At 29.5% G+C, this 20,616-nt stretch overlaps 1 protein-coding gene across 1 annotated transcript; it reads right to left on the minus strand.

Annotated features, from left to right (window-relative positions):
- Positions 1-222: 222 nt before the first annotated feature.
- LOC142326241 (uncharacterized) lies at positions 223-18,015 on the minus strand. Its single transcript, XM_075368553.1, has 7 exons — positions 17,857-18,015; positions 10,614-10,706; positions 9,368-9,523; positions 6,704-6,796; positions 5,489-5,606; positions 2,184-2,304; positions 223-363 (listed from the first exon to the last, which is right to left on the minus strand). The coding sequence occupies exons 1-7, from the start codon at positions 17,922-17,924 to the stop codon at positions 329-331; spliced, it is 684 nt and encodes a 227-aa protein (XP_075224668.1). The 5' UTR covers positions 17,925-18,015; the 3' UTR covers positions 223-328.
- Positions 18,016-20,616: the final 2,601 nt, after the last annotated feature.

A 20,616-nucleotide genomic window follows, 5' to 3' on the forward strand; every position in this document is an offset into this window, starting at 1 on the left:
CTGTATATTTGGTTATCTATAGATATACATTACTGTATATTTCGTTAAAAATAATCACGCACTTCTATACGTCACATGTCCACTTCATACTACAACACTGGGATTCGAGTAATAAATTTTGGTTATCTTTTTTCTATTTTTTTAATGGTTTTGAAACTAAACAAGTTAAAAAAATAACATTTTTATGTTAAAAAAAAACAAAAAACTGTATAATTGTATTAAAAAAATATATATATATATAAAATTTTTTTTAATTAACGACAATAAATTATTAATATAAGTTATTAAGGTACACTTTTAAAGATGTTAATTTTATTTGTTCGTTGCTTTATTGATAAAGTGGTTTGTACTTCACGTCTGCCTCTGTAAAAAAAAAAAACAAATACAAGTTTTAAAACGCTATAGGATATATTTGTTTTAATATATTATTATTATTATTATTGTAAACGTTTAATTTATTAAAAGGAAATTGGAAAAGTAAAGCTGTTTTATAATGCTTCATATTTCTTTTTAATGTCGGTAGTCGATAGGTTTTTTACTTAGGAACTTTTATTGTTTAATTTTTTTTTAGATTTTCATATTTGTAGGTGACAATATTTATACAAATATTATTAGTCCACTTGCCAGGACTATTTATAAATAATAAATTTTAAATATTTTATATTCTATATGTTGTCTAATGTAGCTCTTTATTGTGCATGAGTATATTCAGGCTATATAGTTCTTTTACATATTTTGTTCGGCAGTGTAGTCGCAACAGTTCTGCAAAACAAACTGCTGTAACTTACTACTAACCAAGCAGTTATAGAGGTATTGTAATTGTTTAATGGAATTGTGGTCAGCAAAAATATTATTTATATAAATTTGCTGTGCCATTGGGGCGCGTCCTACTACTAAATTTGATATATATTAATACAATCGTGCTTTCATCTCTTTGTAAACAATATTGAGTTACAGTCTATATATATAAAAATGAATGTTTGTCTGTCTGTATGTCTCTTATGCCTTCCTAAACCGTTCATCCGATAGCGATGAAACTTTGGGGAATGGTTGGACGCATGCCAGGGAAGGTTTCTGAGTTAGTAAAATACGGGATATTCCGAAATTTCCCGAACTTTTCCGAATAACTCCTACAATTACTACGCTTAGATTATGATAAAATGAGATATTTAAAAAAATAATATTGTACTTTAAAAAACTGGAGTTCATATATAGGTGCCAGACTTAGAATTGTAAGATAAAGGTGATTTGATATTTTTAAAAATGATAGCGTATTTAATTTAAATCTGTTATTTTGAAAATTAAAATATAAAACTTTCGATAGCTGTGAACATTGCATTCCGACATATTAATTTTCAACCAATTTCAACGCCATTTCTGTGCAGGTATGCCTCCCAAAAAACAAGCGATCGGTCGTTCTACGTATCAAGCACGAAAGAAAAAAGCAACACGAGCATCAGAAACAAACGAGCAACGAGAAGCGAGAATGGAATCCAATCGTGAACGTAATGTTCGAGCCAGTTCATCAGAAACAAACGAGCAACGAAAAGTGAGATTGGAAACCGACATAGAACTTCATGCTCGAGCTCGTTCATAAAAAAAAAAAAAAAAAACGAGCAACGAAAAGTGAGATTGGAAACCGACAGAGAACTTCATGCTCGAGCCCGTTCATCAGCAGACTGCAAACCATTCGAGTAAGCACTGCTCGAACCAGAACAACCACTCACGCTGATTTGAATCTCAGTGCATATTACAGCATTCATCCAAGTGTGGTTATTGGAAAAATGGATGAACTATGGACATATTGTCGTGCATTCAAATTTAAGAATGAAGATATTGTTGTACATTACAATAAACATTATGCTTTGGAAATAAATTTTTTTTTAGCTTTTATTCCTGTTCGAATTGAATAATTATAGGTATGACAGGACAACGTCTGACGGGTCAGCTACTTATGTTAATAAATACTAAATTAAGTTTAGCTAAAGTTAACACGACATTCATTGACTCTTAGGCGGTACGAAGTTCGCCGGGTCAGCTAGTATTGTAATAATAACGGTAATTTAATTACCGTTGAATTCAAAATTATATTACTCTTATAAGCGTGCCCTATCCTGCGGTTCAGCCATGACTTTGTGTTTTGTTTTCAATAAATTTAAATAGAAATTATTATTAATGCTTACCGTAAGTAATTTCTTGGTAATTTTGATTGTAGTATCTCGCATTCGTATTGTTACCGATTACAACGGATCCGTCGTTACTTCTTGCACTTGCAGTAGTTTGGAGCATATAAAACGGTTGAGACTGAAAAGAGAGATTAAAAATAATTCGATTAAAATTAAATAAAATATTTATATAATATATACACGTTTATAAACTTAACATTACATTTAAATATATTAGGTATATAATATATTTGTTTTCTTATCAATGAAGATTGATAATATACGGTTCAAAACTGAAAAATGTTTTTAATGTTTTGCTGTTCAAATTTTTTCGGAAATTTTCTCTTTGTATTTTATACAGTTTTACAGGTGATATTAACATTCTGGGAAAGCGTTTTTACTATAAAAGGATAAAGAAAAAAGTGGGGATAAAATTTTCCCGTTTTTGTCTGTATGTTTTTCCCCCTTCCCAAACAAATCTAAATATCAAGAACGGGTTGAGAAACATTTAATTATGGTAGGGAAATTTGTTACGTTCCCTTTTAACAAAAATAAAAATGAAAAATTTTGCAAATGTTTGTGGATCTGTTACCACAAGAGCCGATTTGCAAATTGTTGAAAATTAGTTTGTATCCTGATAATATATATGCAATTTTAAGAATCTATAATGGAATTTATCTTGAACAAAATGAATTTTGGCAATATAATAATAAATCGGGAATTAACGAACGATCAGAGTAGTTTGGGAGCAATTCATCTCTTTGTTTTTATAAATAAAATTCATCGTAACGAAAATCGCCTTTTTTACTTGATTTAGAAATGCTTCTTGTTATTCCATATATTATTAAAGGAAAAATTATAATTGAAGTCTGTGACATATATTTAGAGCTAATTCTGTATTTTTTTCTTTTAAAGAAAGAAATTAAATCATTAATGCATTACTAAAATTACCTGTAAATGCATTATTCAATTTTTTTTCAGACAACATCGAAGGATTTCAAGATTTAATTTCTTTCTTTAAAAGCAAAAAATACAGCATTAGCTCTAAATATGTGTCACAGACTTTAGTTATAATTTTTAAATTTTCCCTTTAATAATATATGGAATAACAGGAAGCATTTCTAAATCAATTAAAAAAAGGCGCTTGTCGTTACGATGAATTTTATTTATAAAAAAAGAGATGTATCACAGACAATATAGTTTAGTTATAGAAAAAAAACCTTCAATGTTGTCTGAAAAAAAATTGAATAATGCATTTACAGCATCTTTTATAATAATTTTATAACGTAGAAACGCTTATTTTTTCTACTTTTGTGTAAATATTTTGGTAAACTTTTTCCACTTGAGTTTCATGAATGGTTGTCTTTTGTAAGAGAATATTATTAATTCTTACTTACCGTACACAAATTTGAAGATTAATATGAAAAAACCCAAATATTATACGTATTTTTTACTTATGAAAGTATAAAAAAATCACTTATTTAGTACTTTGATAAATTGAGAAAAGAATTGCCCATATTTGTACAAGGATTCTTGTGTTATATTTTTGATAAAGGTAACAAGAATTATTTTCTTTGGATTTCGTTTTCGAGTATTAGCCTTTCCCGACTAATGTAGCTAGAATATCTATACTAAAGGGGAAAAAATGTAATATATTTAAAAAAATGATCAATAAATTTTTTAAAATTGTGCCTCGAGGCGCCATTTTTGAAATCTTTTTTCACCATACAAAAGATTCTGATTTTTTAAATTAGAATTGCAAAACGTCTCCTCTAAGCTCAAAATTAATAGTTTTTGTAAGTAAATTCATAGTATCTTGGTCTGTTTGAAACCTAATTAAACCAATTTTCTTCAAACTTGGTAGGAAGTTACCATTCTGAGGGAGATTTATTATATTAAATTTCTGGAAAAAGGTGTGGGTGGAGTGTTGTCAAAATAAAATAAAAATATTTTACTCAAGCATTTAATCAAAAAAAAATTTCTTACAAAAGTTGATGCCCTTTTTATTAGGGTAACAAATTAAACATTTTTTTAAATATTCACCTACAACCCAAAAGAACGACTTGAATTTTTTTTTACTATTTACGTAGAGAATATTTTCTACATTAATGGTCCTTTAAATGACAACGAAAAATGTTGGGTTTGTAATTTTTTTTTGTTTAACCTCCGGGTCCGCAGTCAAGCAATTCCTTCTGCAAAGGATGAGATGAATATTTTGTAGCGTGTGTGAAAAATGCCATGCATGACCGGGATTCGAACCCAGGACCTCCCGGTGAAAGACGGAGACGCTACCACTCGCGCCACGGAGGCCGGAAGATTGTCTAATGTAAAGGTTTAAAAGCTCAATGTATAATACTCATTGCTTTTAAAATGTGAAAGTTGTCAAAATATTTCATCATCCCTGAATATCTAGTACATTTACAACACAAAACTTTCATCACCCCTTTCCTAAAAAAATCATATTCTAATTTATTTGAAATTATAGTGGTATATTTATTCGATATGTTTGGACAATTTTTTTTTTTTTAATTTAGGATTGTTACTTTGGGGCTACTTTTTAATATTAACCAGTTACTCCCTCTGGAGTGAGGAAGTCCCGAAATCAAATTTTATTTTTCCAATACCGAATACCTTAGGCATTAATTATTCTACTCAGTGCTTGCTTAGGAATGCTTTAGAACTTATTATTTTTGTAATCGTAAGTCTCAAAAAGCCTCCTTTGAGGTTGGGTTGTAATTTAAAAAAAAGTAAAAACGTTTTGTGGGATTTCGGTTTTAGTTTAAAATAGTTCTCGATTCTCCGGCCCCAAACTAAGGAAGAAAATTTGTTTTTCTTTTCGACTTTAAATTATATTTTTCTGAATTATACTTTAAATGCTTCATAATTTTTTAATGTAAAAACATCATTTAATCTAGGAAGCCAATTCGGACCCAATCTTTTTCAGTGACCATTTAATATTTTTCGGAGTTACACTTTAAATTCTACATAATTACGTCATTAATATATAAAAATGTTAATGAAAAAGAAAACATATGCAATACGGCATATGTTGAATTTGAAATAAAAATCTGACAAGGCCTAGAAGTTCCGTGATCTTTATCGGATGTTTTCATTCAGTGTTTTAGTGGAATTCTTGTAAACATGAAAATTTGAGGCGTTTACAAAAATACTCAATAGTTTCGTAAAAGTAATTTACTACTGTCCGAATTGTACTTACGCTTAGTTTGGAATGGATGTAATTTTTTCAATTACATAATTTCAATAATTTCTGTTATCTATTAAACTTAAATAAAATTACTTTTCTGACTTAATTGAATACTTACATATCGCGGATCCGTACAGGTGAATGTTTTGTGAGTTATCTGTTTCCTGACTGGAATGTTTGTTACAATATTATCTGATGGGAATTGAAGGCCTGGAATTTCTTGTATCTGTTGACAGCTGTAACAATATACGAATTAGTTTTAATTCCTGTTTACCAAAAGTAAATGGGTAAAATTTGTTATAAACTCAGTTGCTTCTGCTGGTGCAGATTTTATTAAAAAGAACTAACATGTTTCTATTTCATTCCGATTATTAATTAAAATAACCATCGTGGTAAAAATCAGTATTAAATCCTTTTAGTAGGTGTGTTTAGTGACGTAATTGATTATTTTTAACTACCCAAGTGTAACTTGTTTTACAGGAGCGTTGGGTCATCAATCATCATATCATTTTGCTACGTTATATTGAAATTTTCAATTACCAAATAACATTTTTACTGCGATCATTGATGTTTAATTTAATTGTAGTAGTAATAAATATTTTTATATAATCTATTAATATTTTTATTGTTTACTTGCAGGTATTATCTTCAACGAATTTCACATCTTATGTGCACCTTGTCCACATTTTCGTATGTATATTAAAAATTACATATATTTAATTCCTATTTATTTTTAATATTATTACTCGGATTAGTATTATTAGAAAATAATTTTTAATCGGTGGAAAATAGACATTTTTAATTTATTAATTTGTTTAGTAACAAAAAAACTTTTGCAAAATAAAATAATTTTTATTGAAACGTGTACATTACATCCGTTACAAAAAAGTTATTTTGTATAAGAGTAGAATACACTGTAGACATTGTATAACAGTACACTTTCCTTGTGGATCACTGAATATAAATTACTTTATTCTTCTCTTAAGAAATTGCCAGCACTTTTAAAGAAATTTCTTTCCATTCTGGTTTTACAGAATGTTGTTGGAACAGATAGTTGGATGAAAAAATCGTTTCTTACCTTTTACCTAATAGTGAAATCATAAAATCATATAGAAATACATTATATATATACAAAGGACTTTTTTAATGTCCACCGAACTGTGATACAAATTCTGTTTTTTTTGTTTTTTTTTAATGTATAAACGATAGCTATAACTGTATTTATTTTTTAACTGAGAACATAACTTTTGCAGAATTGTTTACGTTAATTAATTTAATTATTACTGCAGTATTATTTATTAACTTATTAACTATAGCGTAATAATATACTTACTTTGGTGGAAATGGATAATTTTGGGGAAAAACTGGAAGATTTGGATTTGCATTTTTCTTCAGCCAGTTGTATGATCCAACCGGTTCCTGTGTACTGAAAAATAGACAATTTGTTTATTTATTTTATATAATAACAAATCATTTTTCTTTTCATTTTTTTTTTTAATGTAAGTTATTCTTATATTGGTAAATTTTAAATCGTTAGATAATAGTAATATCATATTTGAAAATATCCTAAAATTAATAATTAAATGCGTTAATTAAAAATAATTAAAAATATACCAGTTGAATCAACATTCAACTGGTATATTTTAATTCAAGCAATACTTTCACAGAAAATCTTTGATTTGTAAATTTGTGAAGAGGAATATTTCTTGTAAGCAATGTTTTATATAAAAACATTATGGTTTTTTGTTTACCTTTGCAAGTGATATCACTTGCCGCTGTTGTAAGTAGTTGTGGACCTTTCTTTTGCAATCCTGCCATATAAAGACTTGTCTTGACATGCTGGTCTATTTGAAACTTGTGTGTACGAAATATTTTTCTCGCAAATTCGACAATATGAAACATTTCCGTCGTATGTAAATGTTCCAGGATAGTCAGCTATTCACGAAGACACTTTTTTTCGGGAGGCATAGTACACATTAAACTTTGCACAAATAAATAAAAAACTAAACTGATGCAATGAGCACGTCAGAAATAACATGCGTAATTTAATTGCCTAGTGGGAGGAGGAGTGCTGCGGAGTAGGCGTGCGCGATGCAGAACGATGTCGTCCGCCCTTGTCTCGCGTGAATCCGCGTTTTACTTGGCCTCAATAATAATATTATCCTTCCAAAACAATAGACGCGCGGCTGCGAAGTGCGTTCTAAGAGCCGTGATAGGTTTGGCCGGCTACAATGTAAGATGGTACTCTACCGAAAAATATTGTAAATATAGCTTCATAACTAGATTTCAAGGAAAATATGCGATAAGCGTGAGAATGGGCGTAATATGGAAATGCATATAATCGGTCTCTATTAATTAGGTTTGTAGTACTTGCAAAATTAGGCATCTACAATAAAACATTGTTATTTAACTCGGCACTATAATGATTCACCGACTCATTTCCCGTTATTCTGTATTGAAACGCTGTTCTTACTTGGAAACAGTACAGTTAATAGATCTATCTATCTAACATCAAATGAACGTTTTTCAGTCTGGGTTTATCTCATTAATAAAGTGATAATGTAACTTGGCTAAATTTTTTCTTTCACGGCCATAGTTGTATTGCTTCTGTGCAGCAACTCCAACCTATGAAGAGGAAGTACATTGATCGGTCACAATTTTGATATCGGGTTTCTTGAAATTTTTGACGTGTTAGTACCCCCTCAATCCAAAAAAGTTAAAAACAAACCATAGAAATTTACGTACGTGGATTGTCCTGTATTTGATTGTATCTCCGGACTAGGTAAACAAAACTCTTCAAAAAGTCTCAAAAGATTCTGTCTATTAAAAAATTGGTGCTAATAAATATTGAAATAATAAAAAAATATACTTTTTGTATAGCGACTGTAGAAATTTGAGCGCTATTACGATAAAAGTACTACGTAATTCATTTAAAATTCCAAAATTTTAAGTCAATCGTAATTAGGGTGGTATGATATTCAGTATTATTTTGAAACCGTTTTCAACTTATACCCCGATATCGGATTTGGTCTGATCTTTGACCCAATCGGAAAAGGGACCGTCACAGAACTGATATTCTTTTTTTGTTTTGTTTTTTGAAAAAACGAAAGGGATTTGTTCAGAACTAAAAGGAAAGAAAGAACTTCATTTAGTTAAATAATTTACCCTCCGTTCGTTTTTTTTTCTTTTGTCAAATAAAAATTGTTATGGGGATATTTTAACGTCTAATATTTATTTATCTGACATCTTGTATAAAAAAAATAACTTTTATAATTTTAAATATGAAAATGTCGCCTATTAAAATTTATTATTAACCATTATGGACTAAGTAAATATCAATTTTATCGAGTTTATAAAATCATACTTGCTCAATTACTCGGATCGATTTTTAATAAGATTTTTATTTTTAAATTTTATTAATATCAAAGATATTATATTATGTAGGGAGCGTTTAAGTAAGACTATGGTTCAACCCCAACTTGTTTGTCCTCTTCGAATTTGAATTCCTATAATGGATAACCTATTATATAACCTATTAACCTATAACCTACTATATAATATATATAATAGGATTATTATATAGCCTATATAATAGGATAACCTATTATAGGCCTATTTTGATAACCTATTTTGATATTTTATTTCAAAATATCAAAAATAGATTGTTAATTTAACTTTTATAATATTTTTTAAAGTAGACTTATTGAAATTCATTTTTATACATTTTGTGTGCTAGTTTACTAGCACATACTTAGCTTAGGTTGTCGATGTTTTACAAATTTTTATCATGATAAGGATTCTGATGTTATCTTGTTAGAAAATATAAATTTAAAAATATATCATTGGTTCATAAATAGAACTAGACATTTTTGGCGTTATTTCCGAAGAAGTAGATAAATAATTTTTGTATGCTTATATATATTTCTTGGAATTTGAGATAATTGAATTATTTTCACATTATTAAATTAAGAAAATCTAACTGCATTCATTCACTTACGCAGTTGATGTTGCGTAACCGTTATCACCGCTCCTATAGAAATTGTTACCATTGTAATTCGATGCGTATTGAGTCTCACCGGGACCTCTGCCGTAAATGCTAGCTTGCAAATTTTTAAAAAAATCTTTTCCTAGCACGGCTTCAGCAGCTCCATTTCTGAAAAAGAAAGAAGTAAAACATTTTTACATAAATTGGAAATAAATCGTTTACAAGAAATGTGTATTTAAAATCTAAAAACAGGTAGTTATTATGATTCTTAAACAATCATCATCAGAAGACTGCGGAATTATGTATCGTAACAGTAATAATAGAGATATTAATCTACAAATAAGTATTTGATTTCTTTCGAAATAGTCATAATCTCAAAAAAGATGAAAAAGATGTGTTAATTCATTTACGGATTTCGGTTATTAATTTTATATTTTAAATCTTGGATAAAGTCTTTTCCTAGCACGGTTTCAAAAGAAGAGATACCCGTTGACAGTAACTTGTAAAATCCATTTTAATTTTCAGTATATTGTCGCTTGATATAGTTAAACCTACTGCCGTATTTAGTACCGGTTTCGGATTTTACAGCAGTATTCATAGAAACAGATTTTTTAAACAATCCAAATTTTTTGAAAAATGAAAAAATGAGCCTAATTGAATATTCTATGCGTTCTTAAGATTAATTGTGCTAAATTACTCACGATTACTCAAACTTATTTACTAACTGATCGGAGAACGTTAGTGATGGAAGTGACTGGTGATGGTGATAATTCTGTTAGTTTCAGATTACAAGATACGGATTAACAATAGCATCTATTGCTTGCTAGCTCTCTTCAGTCTTTTTACCTATTGTATAACAGAGAGCTTACAGATGCTTAAAAGATCAAAATAAAATTCTCTGTGTATAGATGTTTAATAAACGTTTCTCTCTTATTTGACTTGATCAAGTTCCGCTCTTGATTTGTTGATACTGAGGCAAATTATTTTGTTTAGCTCCTGTAACATTCGGATAGAAACATATATGACGTTTGGATTAATCGTATAAACTATTATTTGTAACTTTATTGTCATCGACAAACAGTAATTCCATTCTAATAAAAATTTATATAAAAAAAGGACCATCATAGTTGCAATCAAAATTATTTACTATAATTTCTAACAGATTCTTATACGAGTACGAATATGTATGGCTCATTAATATTTAATGTATGTAATACAAGTAATATAATTATTATTTACGAAAAATCTTTTGACTTACGTGTTTGCAGTGAAGTAAGTTCCTTGACCGTTAATACTGTTGCCGTATGGTTCATAACCCTTTGTATAATAACCGTTGTAGGATGGTTGCCCCCTGTAATAATCATAATAATAAATTATTTAATAACAAAATGCAGCATTTTCCTGTATCCTACTCGTTGTAATTTTAAGAAATAAAAAATAAATATTAATTTAATTACATTTAATGAAAAAATAAATAATTTACACTACTTTTTCTCGTTCCCGTTTAAATACCTAAGCTTAATTGGGATGTAATTACGGTATTTGATTCAGAAATTATGAAGAGCTAATTTATCCAATAATATAAATTCGTATTTATTATTTATCTCTCAATAAGATCTCGAATGTTCCTTCAAGTATCCTATTGTTATATTTTTTTTACGGTTATGTAACACGATTTTAAAAAAAGCCGGTAAAGTCTTTGTACAATCATTAAAGTTTTTTTTAATTTTCATAAGTTTAAATACAAGTAACAAAAAAGTTTCCGAATTTTTAAAAAAAATTGAGCCCTTATATTAATTAGGCTTTCGCTTGATTTTAATGATTACCATGATAAGATTTAAGGATCAAAATTTCTAGATTTCAAATATAAAGATATTTTTCCAGTGCTTTCTTACTCTGTGGGAGCAGGTTAATAAATATATTTTTTTTATAAAGAAGTAATCCTTAACAAACAAAAAAAGAAATTTGAAAATATAATTTTTTTAAATATATAAAAAAAATTTCAATATGGGGAAAGAAATTTTTAATTTTCATGCGGGAAATAAAGTTTTAAAACTATTCTAAAAATATTCACGTATAGAGGTTAAGCTTAATAAATTTTCTTAAGTAAAGTTTCCTGTAAATCTTAACTCTCTCCAATAAAGGCTAAACAAGACCGTAAAATATTTCAAAAAGATTTTCCTTTGTTTAAGCTTCGTAGTTTATAATTTTGGAAAATTATAAAACATTTTCTGAGGGGGAGGTAGAGCAAAGGAATAAAAAAACTCCCTTTCGGCATGCCGGAAGGCGGAGGTAGATTTCAGCGGGGCAAAATAGGGGTAGGCGAACTCGTATTGTTAAAACATTTTCTGATGAGGGGGAGATAGAGCAAAGGAATAAAAAAACTCCCTTTCGGCATGCCAGAAGGCGGAGGTAGATTTCAGCGGGGCAAAATAGGGGTAGGCGAACTCGGATTGTACGAGCTTGTATCAAACATTAGTTTCCATGTTTTACGGACCCTACGTTTTGTCATTAGACTACAAGCTATTGCTAAATTTATCAAGACTTCCTTATGATTTCTCCTGAACTGCTTTACAACACACCTATTTGAGGATTAGCGGAAGGTTCTAGATTTGTCTCTTTGTATTGTTAAAAAAGACGAATGTTTTCAGAAAGTTTAAAACGTATAAATGGTAACAACCGTGATGTTGAGAAGATCAATTAAAAGTACAATAGGCCTACGTTATCCACATTAAGTAACTAACGTTAGATACCCTACCTTGTTTGATTATACCGAAAAGAAAAATCTGTTTTCCAATCTTCCAATCAATTTAGCCAAAAAAATCACATGATGTAAAATGATGTTTGCACAAATTGATTCAGAGTCTTGAATGTCTTCAACAATGTTGAAGAGCCGTTACCTTGTTTTCGCTAGGTGCTGCTGCCGCCTGTATTTCTTAAAAATAGAATTCAATCGAATTACAAATATGAATTCCCTAACTTGAGCAAAATCAAAATCAGTGTTCTTACGTACTTGCTCATCCACTGGTGCCACCTTGTCTTTGTCTGGTTCAGCAGCACTCTCAAATTTTGTGGAGTTTCATTCTCATCAGTCGTAGGTAACAAAGTCGGCCATTTTCAGGAGATTCTGGATCGATTCGGGAACTTGTGGTGCATGGCTCCTTTTTACTTTTAACGCACTATAGTTTTGGGATGTCAGATCCAGCAGCAAGTGGAGCTCACCACTGAATGCTGAACGGGATGAATCCCAATGAGTTACGTGGCCAGCTCGTGTAAATGTTTATTGGCCTTCTTAAAATGTAGTTTATGAAGATAACCTCCAATATTTCGCCAAAGTTTTGTTCTGTTAAAACATTTTGTAGAGAGGTGTAGGAGACTAGGGCCAGTGGTAGGTTGTCAATAAATTCACCACTCTTTTCCGCATAACAACATCGAAATCGCAAAGTAAAAACAATTTCCATCTCCAGTTGTCTGAATGGACATAAAAAAAAAACCCCAGCAATGTATGAAGGTACCAGCACTGTTTCTTGGTTGTTTCCCATGAGAGCTGCTTATGTCCTGACCTATAAATTTAAGAAAGCCTTTTATTTTTGTAATGTCTTGAGATGTCGTTTTGACGATATATTCCTGGAGAGAAATCATAGGCACAGATGCAGTCGAGGGCGCAGGTGGGTATGCCGAAAGTATTGTCAGAGGTACTGACAAAACATTTAGATAATATTTAGAAGATTAACGACCACTTTAAACGGATTCGTTCTTGTGCCTATTTAGGGAGCTATGATTTTTTTTGTCCTTGACGCCCCATTTTTCCACCCCTGGCCCTTATCCAAACAATTGTAGGAATATTAAACGAATTCGATATTTTACTTGATAAGAAAGTAAAACCCCTACGATAAGGGTTGGTCATATCAAAAATTGTTTCAGACGAAAGTTTTAGATATCTTTTAGAGAACAATAAAACCTCACTTTAAACCGATTTTACCACTTTAAACCGATTCGATACTGTGCATATTAAGGAAAGTATACTTTTTTTTGTCTTCGAAACCCCCATTTTTCAACTCCCTGGACCAATAATTGGTGATATGAAAAAACTTTACTTAGATATGTATTAGGCCCTTAACCAAAAAATAGTAGGAAATTTAAACGAATTCGATATTTTACTTAATAAGAAAGTTATTGCGATAATTTTTTTCTGTTTTCTTTTCTTGGTTTTGATCATCCCTTGCCCTAAGGGTCGGTCGAACTCGACCGAGATTTTGGGTCGTTATATTTTATGAATCAATTTTAAAATGATTGGCGCAAAATTACGGCAGTTATCGTGTCCATGAGAAAATTAAATATATAAACTGACGGCTGTTTTGTGGGGGTCTGGGGATGTGAAACGCGAAGATACGTCGAAATTTTCCGGAAGTCGAATCGTGGTACCCATTACAGTAGGTAGCTTTCTTATGAAATCTACCTAAAATACATTTCGGATTTAAGTAATGTTGGTTGATTTTTAAAAGAAACATTTTTTGATTATACGATGTAGGTAACAAATTTAATGTAATAACGTTTTTCCTAAAAATTCCTCTGAGAAAATCGAAATTTGTTTTTACGCGATTTCTCTGATCCCCCGTAGGAATATTGAAAAAAAATTTTATAATCAATTTATTGAAGAATGGTACGAAGTTAAACGGCATGCTGGCAGTCACAATGTTGATAATACTTTGGAATTCTTCGAGAAATCTCAGAGTGGGAACCACATTGTAACGATGTTAAAATCTTTTAAAAATGCATTAATTGAAAATTAATGTCGAATGTCATTAGATAAATGCGATAGAGCAGTATATTATTAAATTATAGGATAATTCATCATGTCGTGACAGCAATTAACTTTCCTATTAACGAAAGATAAAAAAAAATTGTCTTTTAGTTTATTAGTAAAATATACTTACTTAATAAGAAGAAATTTCAATAAAAATTTTAATTTACGTTTAAAATAGTTAAAACTTTTCAAATAATTTGTTCTTTCTTTTTAAAAAATCTTTTTTTGTACTGTAAATTAATTTAATTGTAAAAAAAAATATTTGGAAATTTCTTTGTTGTTTATTTAAGTTTTAAACTGATATCAAAAAGGAAAGATAAAACAAAAAAAAAGTACATTGCTCAATAAATGATAACCATACCAAGGGAATTTAAGGATCATAATAGTAACTAAGTGTCCCTTTAGTAGTGATATTATTGCTTGTTGAGAAAATAAACAAGAGAGAAATAAAACATCTGACGTGGACAACACATGATTTTCTTGTATGCTATTAAATTATATATGTACATTTTTTACAATCAGATGTTAACAATTATTTAATAAATCAATATATTTAAATTAAAAAAAAAAAAGTTAAAAAAGTAGGAATGAAGTCATATTCGAACCGGTCTGCCCCTTGTCGATCCAAACATTTCATTAATTAAAATTTTACTTGGCCATAATTCTGGAAGCAATGAAAAAAGTAGCTTTTATGATATATCGTTGAAAAGCTCTCAGTGAGGGCTTATTATTGCAGTTAAGAAAATACCCAAAATCTAAATGTTTTGGATTTGCACAACTAGATATTACAACAGTCCTAAATACAAAATTTCAACATCCTACGGTAATCATTTTTGAAGTTACGCGGGATACATACATACGTGCAGACATCACGCCGAAACTAATCAAAATTAATATTTTTGTTGAAATATGAAAATTGAAATTTTTCGCGATAACAGTACTTCCTTTACTTCGTACAAGGAAGTAAAAAGCATTGCTGTCAAACATTGTACTTTAATATAGGATAATTAGTTCTGCGGCCTTGGGGGAAGGCCCCGAAGAGCCTCTGAAGTGGTTCCGGGATTAGCCTAAGCCGACCTGGGCTCTGACGTTCCAGGTTCTGGCTAGATGGGCCGGCTAGTATGTGTGTATATATATATATATATATATATATATATATATATATATATATATACAGCCTATGACGCTTCCGGTAACATAAGAATTTCAGCGCGGAGTCATAATATCTAAATCTGTTCAGCCGTTGAGGGTGGAACAAAGATCTAAATACATTACACTCCTTTTTGGGGAGTTGTAAAAAAATTGCCACCTCTGCTTGGCTGCAATGTAACTAATAGTTTCATGGTATTTTGCGTGGATTGTATATATATATGTTTTTTGGTCTAAATGAACTAGTTGGACCCTATAACGTACAGATATGTAAAAGCCCGTTACCCGATTTTTGACACGATTACCATACTTTTTCTTTACTATCGACCGGAAAGTAAAAATGTAAAAAAAAATATAAAGCAACAAACCAATCTGTGACAATTACTTAGTACTTTGAAAAACTGCTCTCATTTATTAGATTTAATATTACCCCTAGGTTTTATTAATTAATTTCATTACCTTTACTTAAAGTAATTATTAAAGTAATAATCTTTAGCTTGATCCTCTTGATTACTGCATATTTGTTAATTTGATATTCGTAAAATCCATTATTTTATGAATGCACGAAATTTAAACGTTAAATTGAATTATCGGCTTATTAATTTAATTCAAATCAGTATTAGAATGGCCACGGAGGTTGTTGTTTAACCCTTTTATTCGGAAGGCCCTGAGTTCTGATTGCGTTCAGATTGGCATTTTTTGGAAAATTTACATTTCACAAACTCATTCATTTCAAAACTCAACAAAGTTTTAGGTTAATCAACTTAAAAAAAAAAAAAATCATATAACAAAAAATCAGAAACTAATGCTGCTTCTGGTGATTCTATGAAATTCAGTGTAAATTAATTTGTAACTTTCAATTGGCGATTCGATTAAAATCACCAGCTGGTAATAATTATTTTTTCATCGTGTTTAATAATAATAATAAAACAGTAATAATGATTAGGTAGGAAATTGTTTTAATTATTATATACTAAATAAACAAAACATTACAAATCTGCGTTTATTCTCGTAGAAAAGCAGATAGTAATAAGCTACGGGATATAGAGGAAAATATTACTAGTATTGAAAAGGAAAAATGTTTTAGATTTGTTTCGCAGTTTTTTATCGCGGGGGGTGGAGGAATATGAAATTGTAAGTGCTGCTTGAAAATCAGTTTGCTTTAATTTTAAATTATATTATTTAATTGTATTATCTTCCAAAATTTCCTGTTGTTAGTAAATAGTTTTGACCTTTGATCGTTATCCTTCGTCTTTGTATTAATGTATAAAATTAAAATATTAAAATTAACAAAACATATCCAAACATGTTAGCTTGTATAATTACTTTTTAAAAAGGTTCGATCAGAATTTCACTAAATCAAAATAAATGTGAAACTAGCAAATAGAAATCAAAATCATGACTTTATATAGCCAGATAATTTCGGGCTTTGCAAAACGTAACGGTATGAGAATAACTTGAAAATGGCAAAGATGCAACCGGTCTATTTACCATTAAAAATATTGGAACTCTTAAATAGAAAAAAAAAAAAAGAATAGTATGATTTGTGTACTGGAAGTAGGTTACTAGTTCATACTACACAAAACTTTCATATCACGGTGTCATAAAATTTGTTTAATATTTTAAAAAAAGGTTTTGCATGTATATTGTTAAGAGATGTAAAAATTTGTAAGTATAAAGATATTTTTATGTTCATGTGCTTGCTTCAGAGAATGAGATGAATGATTTGTAGCGTTTATGGAAATGCCATCCCTGATCGGGATTCGAACCCGGAACCTCCGGATGAAAGACTGAGACGCTACCACTCGCGCTAGGGAGGTCGGCAAAAAAGAAAAACAGAAATATTACATAAAGAAAATATTACCCTGTGTGAAAATCACGGACTATGATGTAGAATAATGCGAAATTTATTAACGGTAAAGCGTGATTTTTGTAATATTAGTTTGAATTGCTTGAGTTATATTTAATTTCTAGATAATTAATCCTCTATCAAGTCCTAAGTATGATATGGAAATATGGTTGGGAAATATTTTGTAACATTTGAATAATGCTAAACCTGACTGACAACTTCCGGTTGGAAGGTTGAATCGCTTCACTCCTTCACAGAGGTCGGCGTAATCTCTTAATAAATTTTACAAGTAGGCTAGGATATAAATAAATTTTTTGGCTGTGTACAACTATGTTTATATTAAGATAAGTAAAGATTATTTAATATTTTGTCTATGATGTATAATTATAATTAGTTATCGTAAAAAAGATAAAAATTTTAATTTTTATATTTTGCCTTCAATTTCTGAATATTTTTTTTAAACAGTCCTACTACTTTATTAAACTTTTTTTAATTACTCTACAAACAATAAGAGAAGTATGATAAATATATTACGGAAAATTCCCATAAATTCTATAACTTGTGTATATTTGTAGGTTGTTGTGTATAAATTGATGTGTAAAATCCATAGTTTTTTTAATAAATAAAAAATTGTTTACGTTAATTAAATATTGTCTTATTTTTAATTTAATAATATTTATACTAAATATAGTTTACCAAGTTTGTGATGTTGTTGTTCCAATCCATGTTACGGTAAGTATAAGAACGAAGCTGTAGCTTGCCATGACCTTACTGTAGTACAACACAAATATACGAATCGGCGCTCAGCTTTACTAGTGTTCACTCATTCCTTTGCTGACTGGTTATATATAAAACTCTGTAATTGGTGGTGGATGACGTGTTTTGCCTCGTGACGTAGAGTAATTCCGTGGTATTCAATCATTTCTTTGTTATTATTTAAATTATCTTTCCAGGCAGTTTAAAAATTTTTTTTATTTAGAAAATTATAACAATGGTTATTGTTATTTCATTTTATATTAGTAATAATTCTACGAATAGATTCTAATACATAATAATAAATAGTTAATCTTTCAAAAAAAAGGCGATCCCAGAAAAATAGCCTATATTTTGTTTGAAAATCTCTCAGGTTTGTGAGGAAAACTTTTGTTATTAAATTATTCAAAATTATTGTCACGTTTATACTTTATAATTTTATGCTTCTTGTTTACATATTTTCTATGAATTATTTCTGCATTACTCTTAATTTTTTAAGGTATTTATTTTCATATTACTGAACTAACAAAGGAGATCGAAATTACGAGTTGAAGGCCCGTTATCATAAATTGTATATTTTCATTAATTTTTTTCTTGCTGGAAAATTATAATAAAATTAACAAGTTTTTTTAGGTTTGTATTGTACTTAATAATTGTATTTAAAGATTTTTTTTAACGGTGAACTTCTGGATCCACCGTTAGATATTCTTCAGAGGATGAAATGAATGATTTGTAGCGTGTGTGAAAATGCCATGCCTGACCGGAATTCGAACCCGGGACCTCCGGATGAAAGGCCGAGACGCTACCACTCACGCCACGGAGGCCGGCCCTGGCCCTTTTGTTGTATATATTAGTAAAACTTATCGTCAGTATAGCATCAGTATTGAACGGCGTGAATTCTTAGATTAAGTAATGCCATTCTTTACTCTACAATGAATATTTTCGTAAGCTGTCTTTTATAAGTGTCTTTCAGCAACTTTTGATCGGTACTTAATATTTTTTGGTCAGTTCCTTTTTAAATTTTAAATGTTGATTCAACTGTTTTTTTTTTATTGAAATAAAAATTGTGCGAAGTGTTATTATTATTGCGTTTCGAATAATGATGCGGCATGGTCGTTTACAGGTGTTGTTTCGTGGACTGGAGAAAAGTATAGGTCTTTTGTAACCTTGTAATTTAATCTTTAAAAACGCCTTTAAGTAATAAAAAAAAAAATTTAGCCCGTCATTATCACAACCGTTATATCTGGACTTGAAAGCTAAAAAGTTGATCTTAGAGTTATTCTTTCATCTATATGATGGCTTCTTAGATTTAATTTTAATTGTATTTTACAGACTTCAGTTTTTCGAGGATATAAAAGTTTGAATAAAAATTTCCTGAATAATACCGATCTGTAAAGAATTTAATTTTGAAAAAAAATTAACACCAACTACTTTACAAACAAATGCACTGTACGAACAAATAATTGTTTTATGTAATGAACAATTAAAGAAAGAAAGCAGTTGAATGTCACTAATCTTTAGATTAATGCCAAATTTATATCTTTTGTGGCGTTCAGCAGCGGTGAATTTTCTAAACTTTTGCAGTTTGCCATTGCTTGAAGGAAGTAAGTATGTGATAACAAAGTTTTCCCCTAACAACCACCACTTCCTTTTTTAATTGAGATCAAAATCGCTCAATATTTTTTAAAGCGAGTTGAGTTTAAAGTTTTAACTCATCATAAAACACAGATCGTACGTATAATGCCATTCATTTTTATGTAAAATATTGATATTACCTTTTTTTATTATAACAGTTTTTGTTTCAGGATTATTTTTAACTCTGCATTTGTTTAGTTTATATGTCATTATTACGAATAAAAGTAAATTTATTAATACACATCTACATGATATGATAGTTTAGTTCACTTTGATCGTCCCCACGCACTTTTCTTCCTTTTTTTCTTTTTCTGTTTAGCTTCCGGAACCACAATAAGGTATTACTTCAGAGGATGATATGTAAGAATGTAAATGAAGTGTAGTTTTGTACAGTCTTAGGTCAACCATTCCTGAGATGTGTGGTTAATTAACCAAAACCCAACCACGTTTCATTAGTTTTAAGTTTCATTACTTCTATACCGATTATATAATGCAAATTAATATTTCGTGTTTCTTTTGTTTACATCTATTTTTCTACAAAACTATTTCTGATCTTATTCAGTAAGTAAAGCTATATGACTTTCTCACCTGATATTCTAATCAACATTTTATTATTTCTACAACTTCCTATTATTATTCTTTCGAATTAGAAAATAGGTCATACATTTATTTTAGGAGCGAACATATAAAACTTAATTAACTGATTTCTATTAAAGTATAATAATTATAGCTTAAAAGTTGTAAAACAAAATGATGTTATTTAACCAATCTAAAACTTATATATCATTTTCAAAGATTAATACTGATGTAAGCTGAAATAAACTACTTAAGAAGCAAAAGCAAATATTTAATGAATAAGTTTTCTTTATTTAATTTTAACAGATCATAAATTTTCAAAACTGAAATAACCTAATGCTTTTGAGTCATGAAAGAAGAAAAGGTGCGTAGTTTTTACCTGAATAGAACCCGAATCCTCTTGTGTCACCCAGTTAATATTACATAAATTTTGTTTTCGTTGTTTATTAATTACAATAGGTAAATAGGAGGGTGGAAATTTTGTACCTATCA

This window comes from Lycorma delicatula, chromosome 6, assembly GCF_047948215.1.
Source record: "Lycorma delicatula isolate Av1 chromosome 6, ASM4794821v1, whole genome shotgun sequence".
NCBI lineage: Eukaryota > Metazoa > Arthropoda > Insecta > Hemiptera > Fulgoridae > Lycorma > Lycorma delicatula.

Excerpts from the sequence above, each read along its gene's own strand:
- LOC142326241 (XM_075368553.1), bottom strand. The coding sequence starts at position 17,924 with ATGGCAAGCTACAGCTTCGTTCTTATACTTACCGTAACATGGATTGGA. Across the intron at positions 9,524-10,613 it reads ACTTACTTCACTGCAAACAC|AAATGGAGCTGCTGAAGCCG; the intron begins GTAAGTCAAAAG and ends TTTCTTTTTCAG. Across the intron at positions 5,607-6,703 it reads AATTATCCATTTCCACCAAA|CTGTCAACAGATACAAGAAA; the intron begins GTAAGTATATTA and ends ATATTGTTACAG.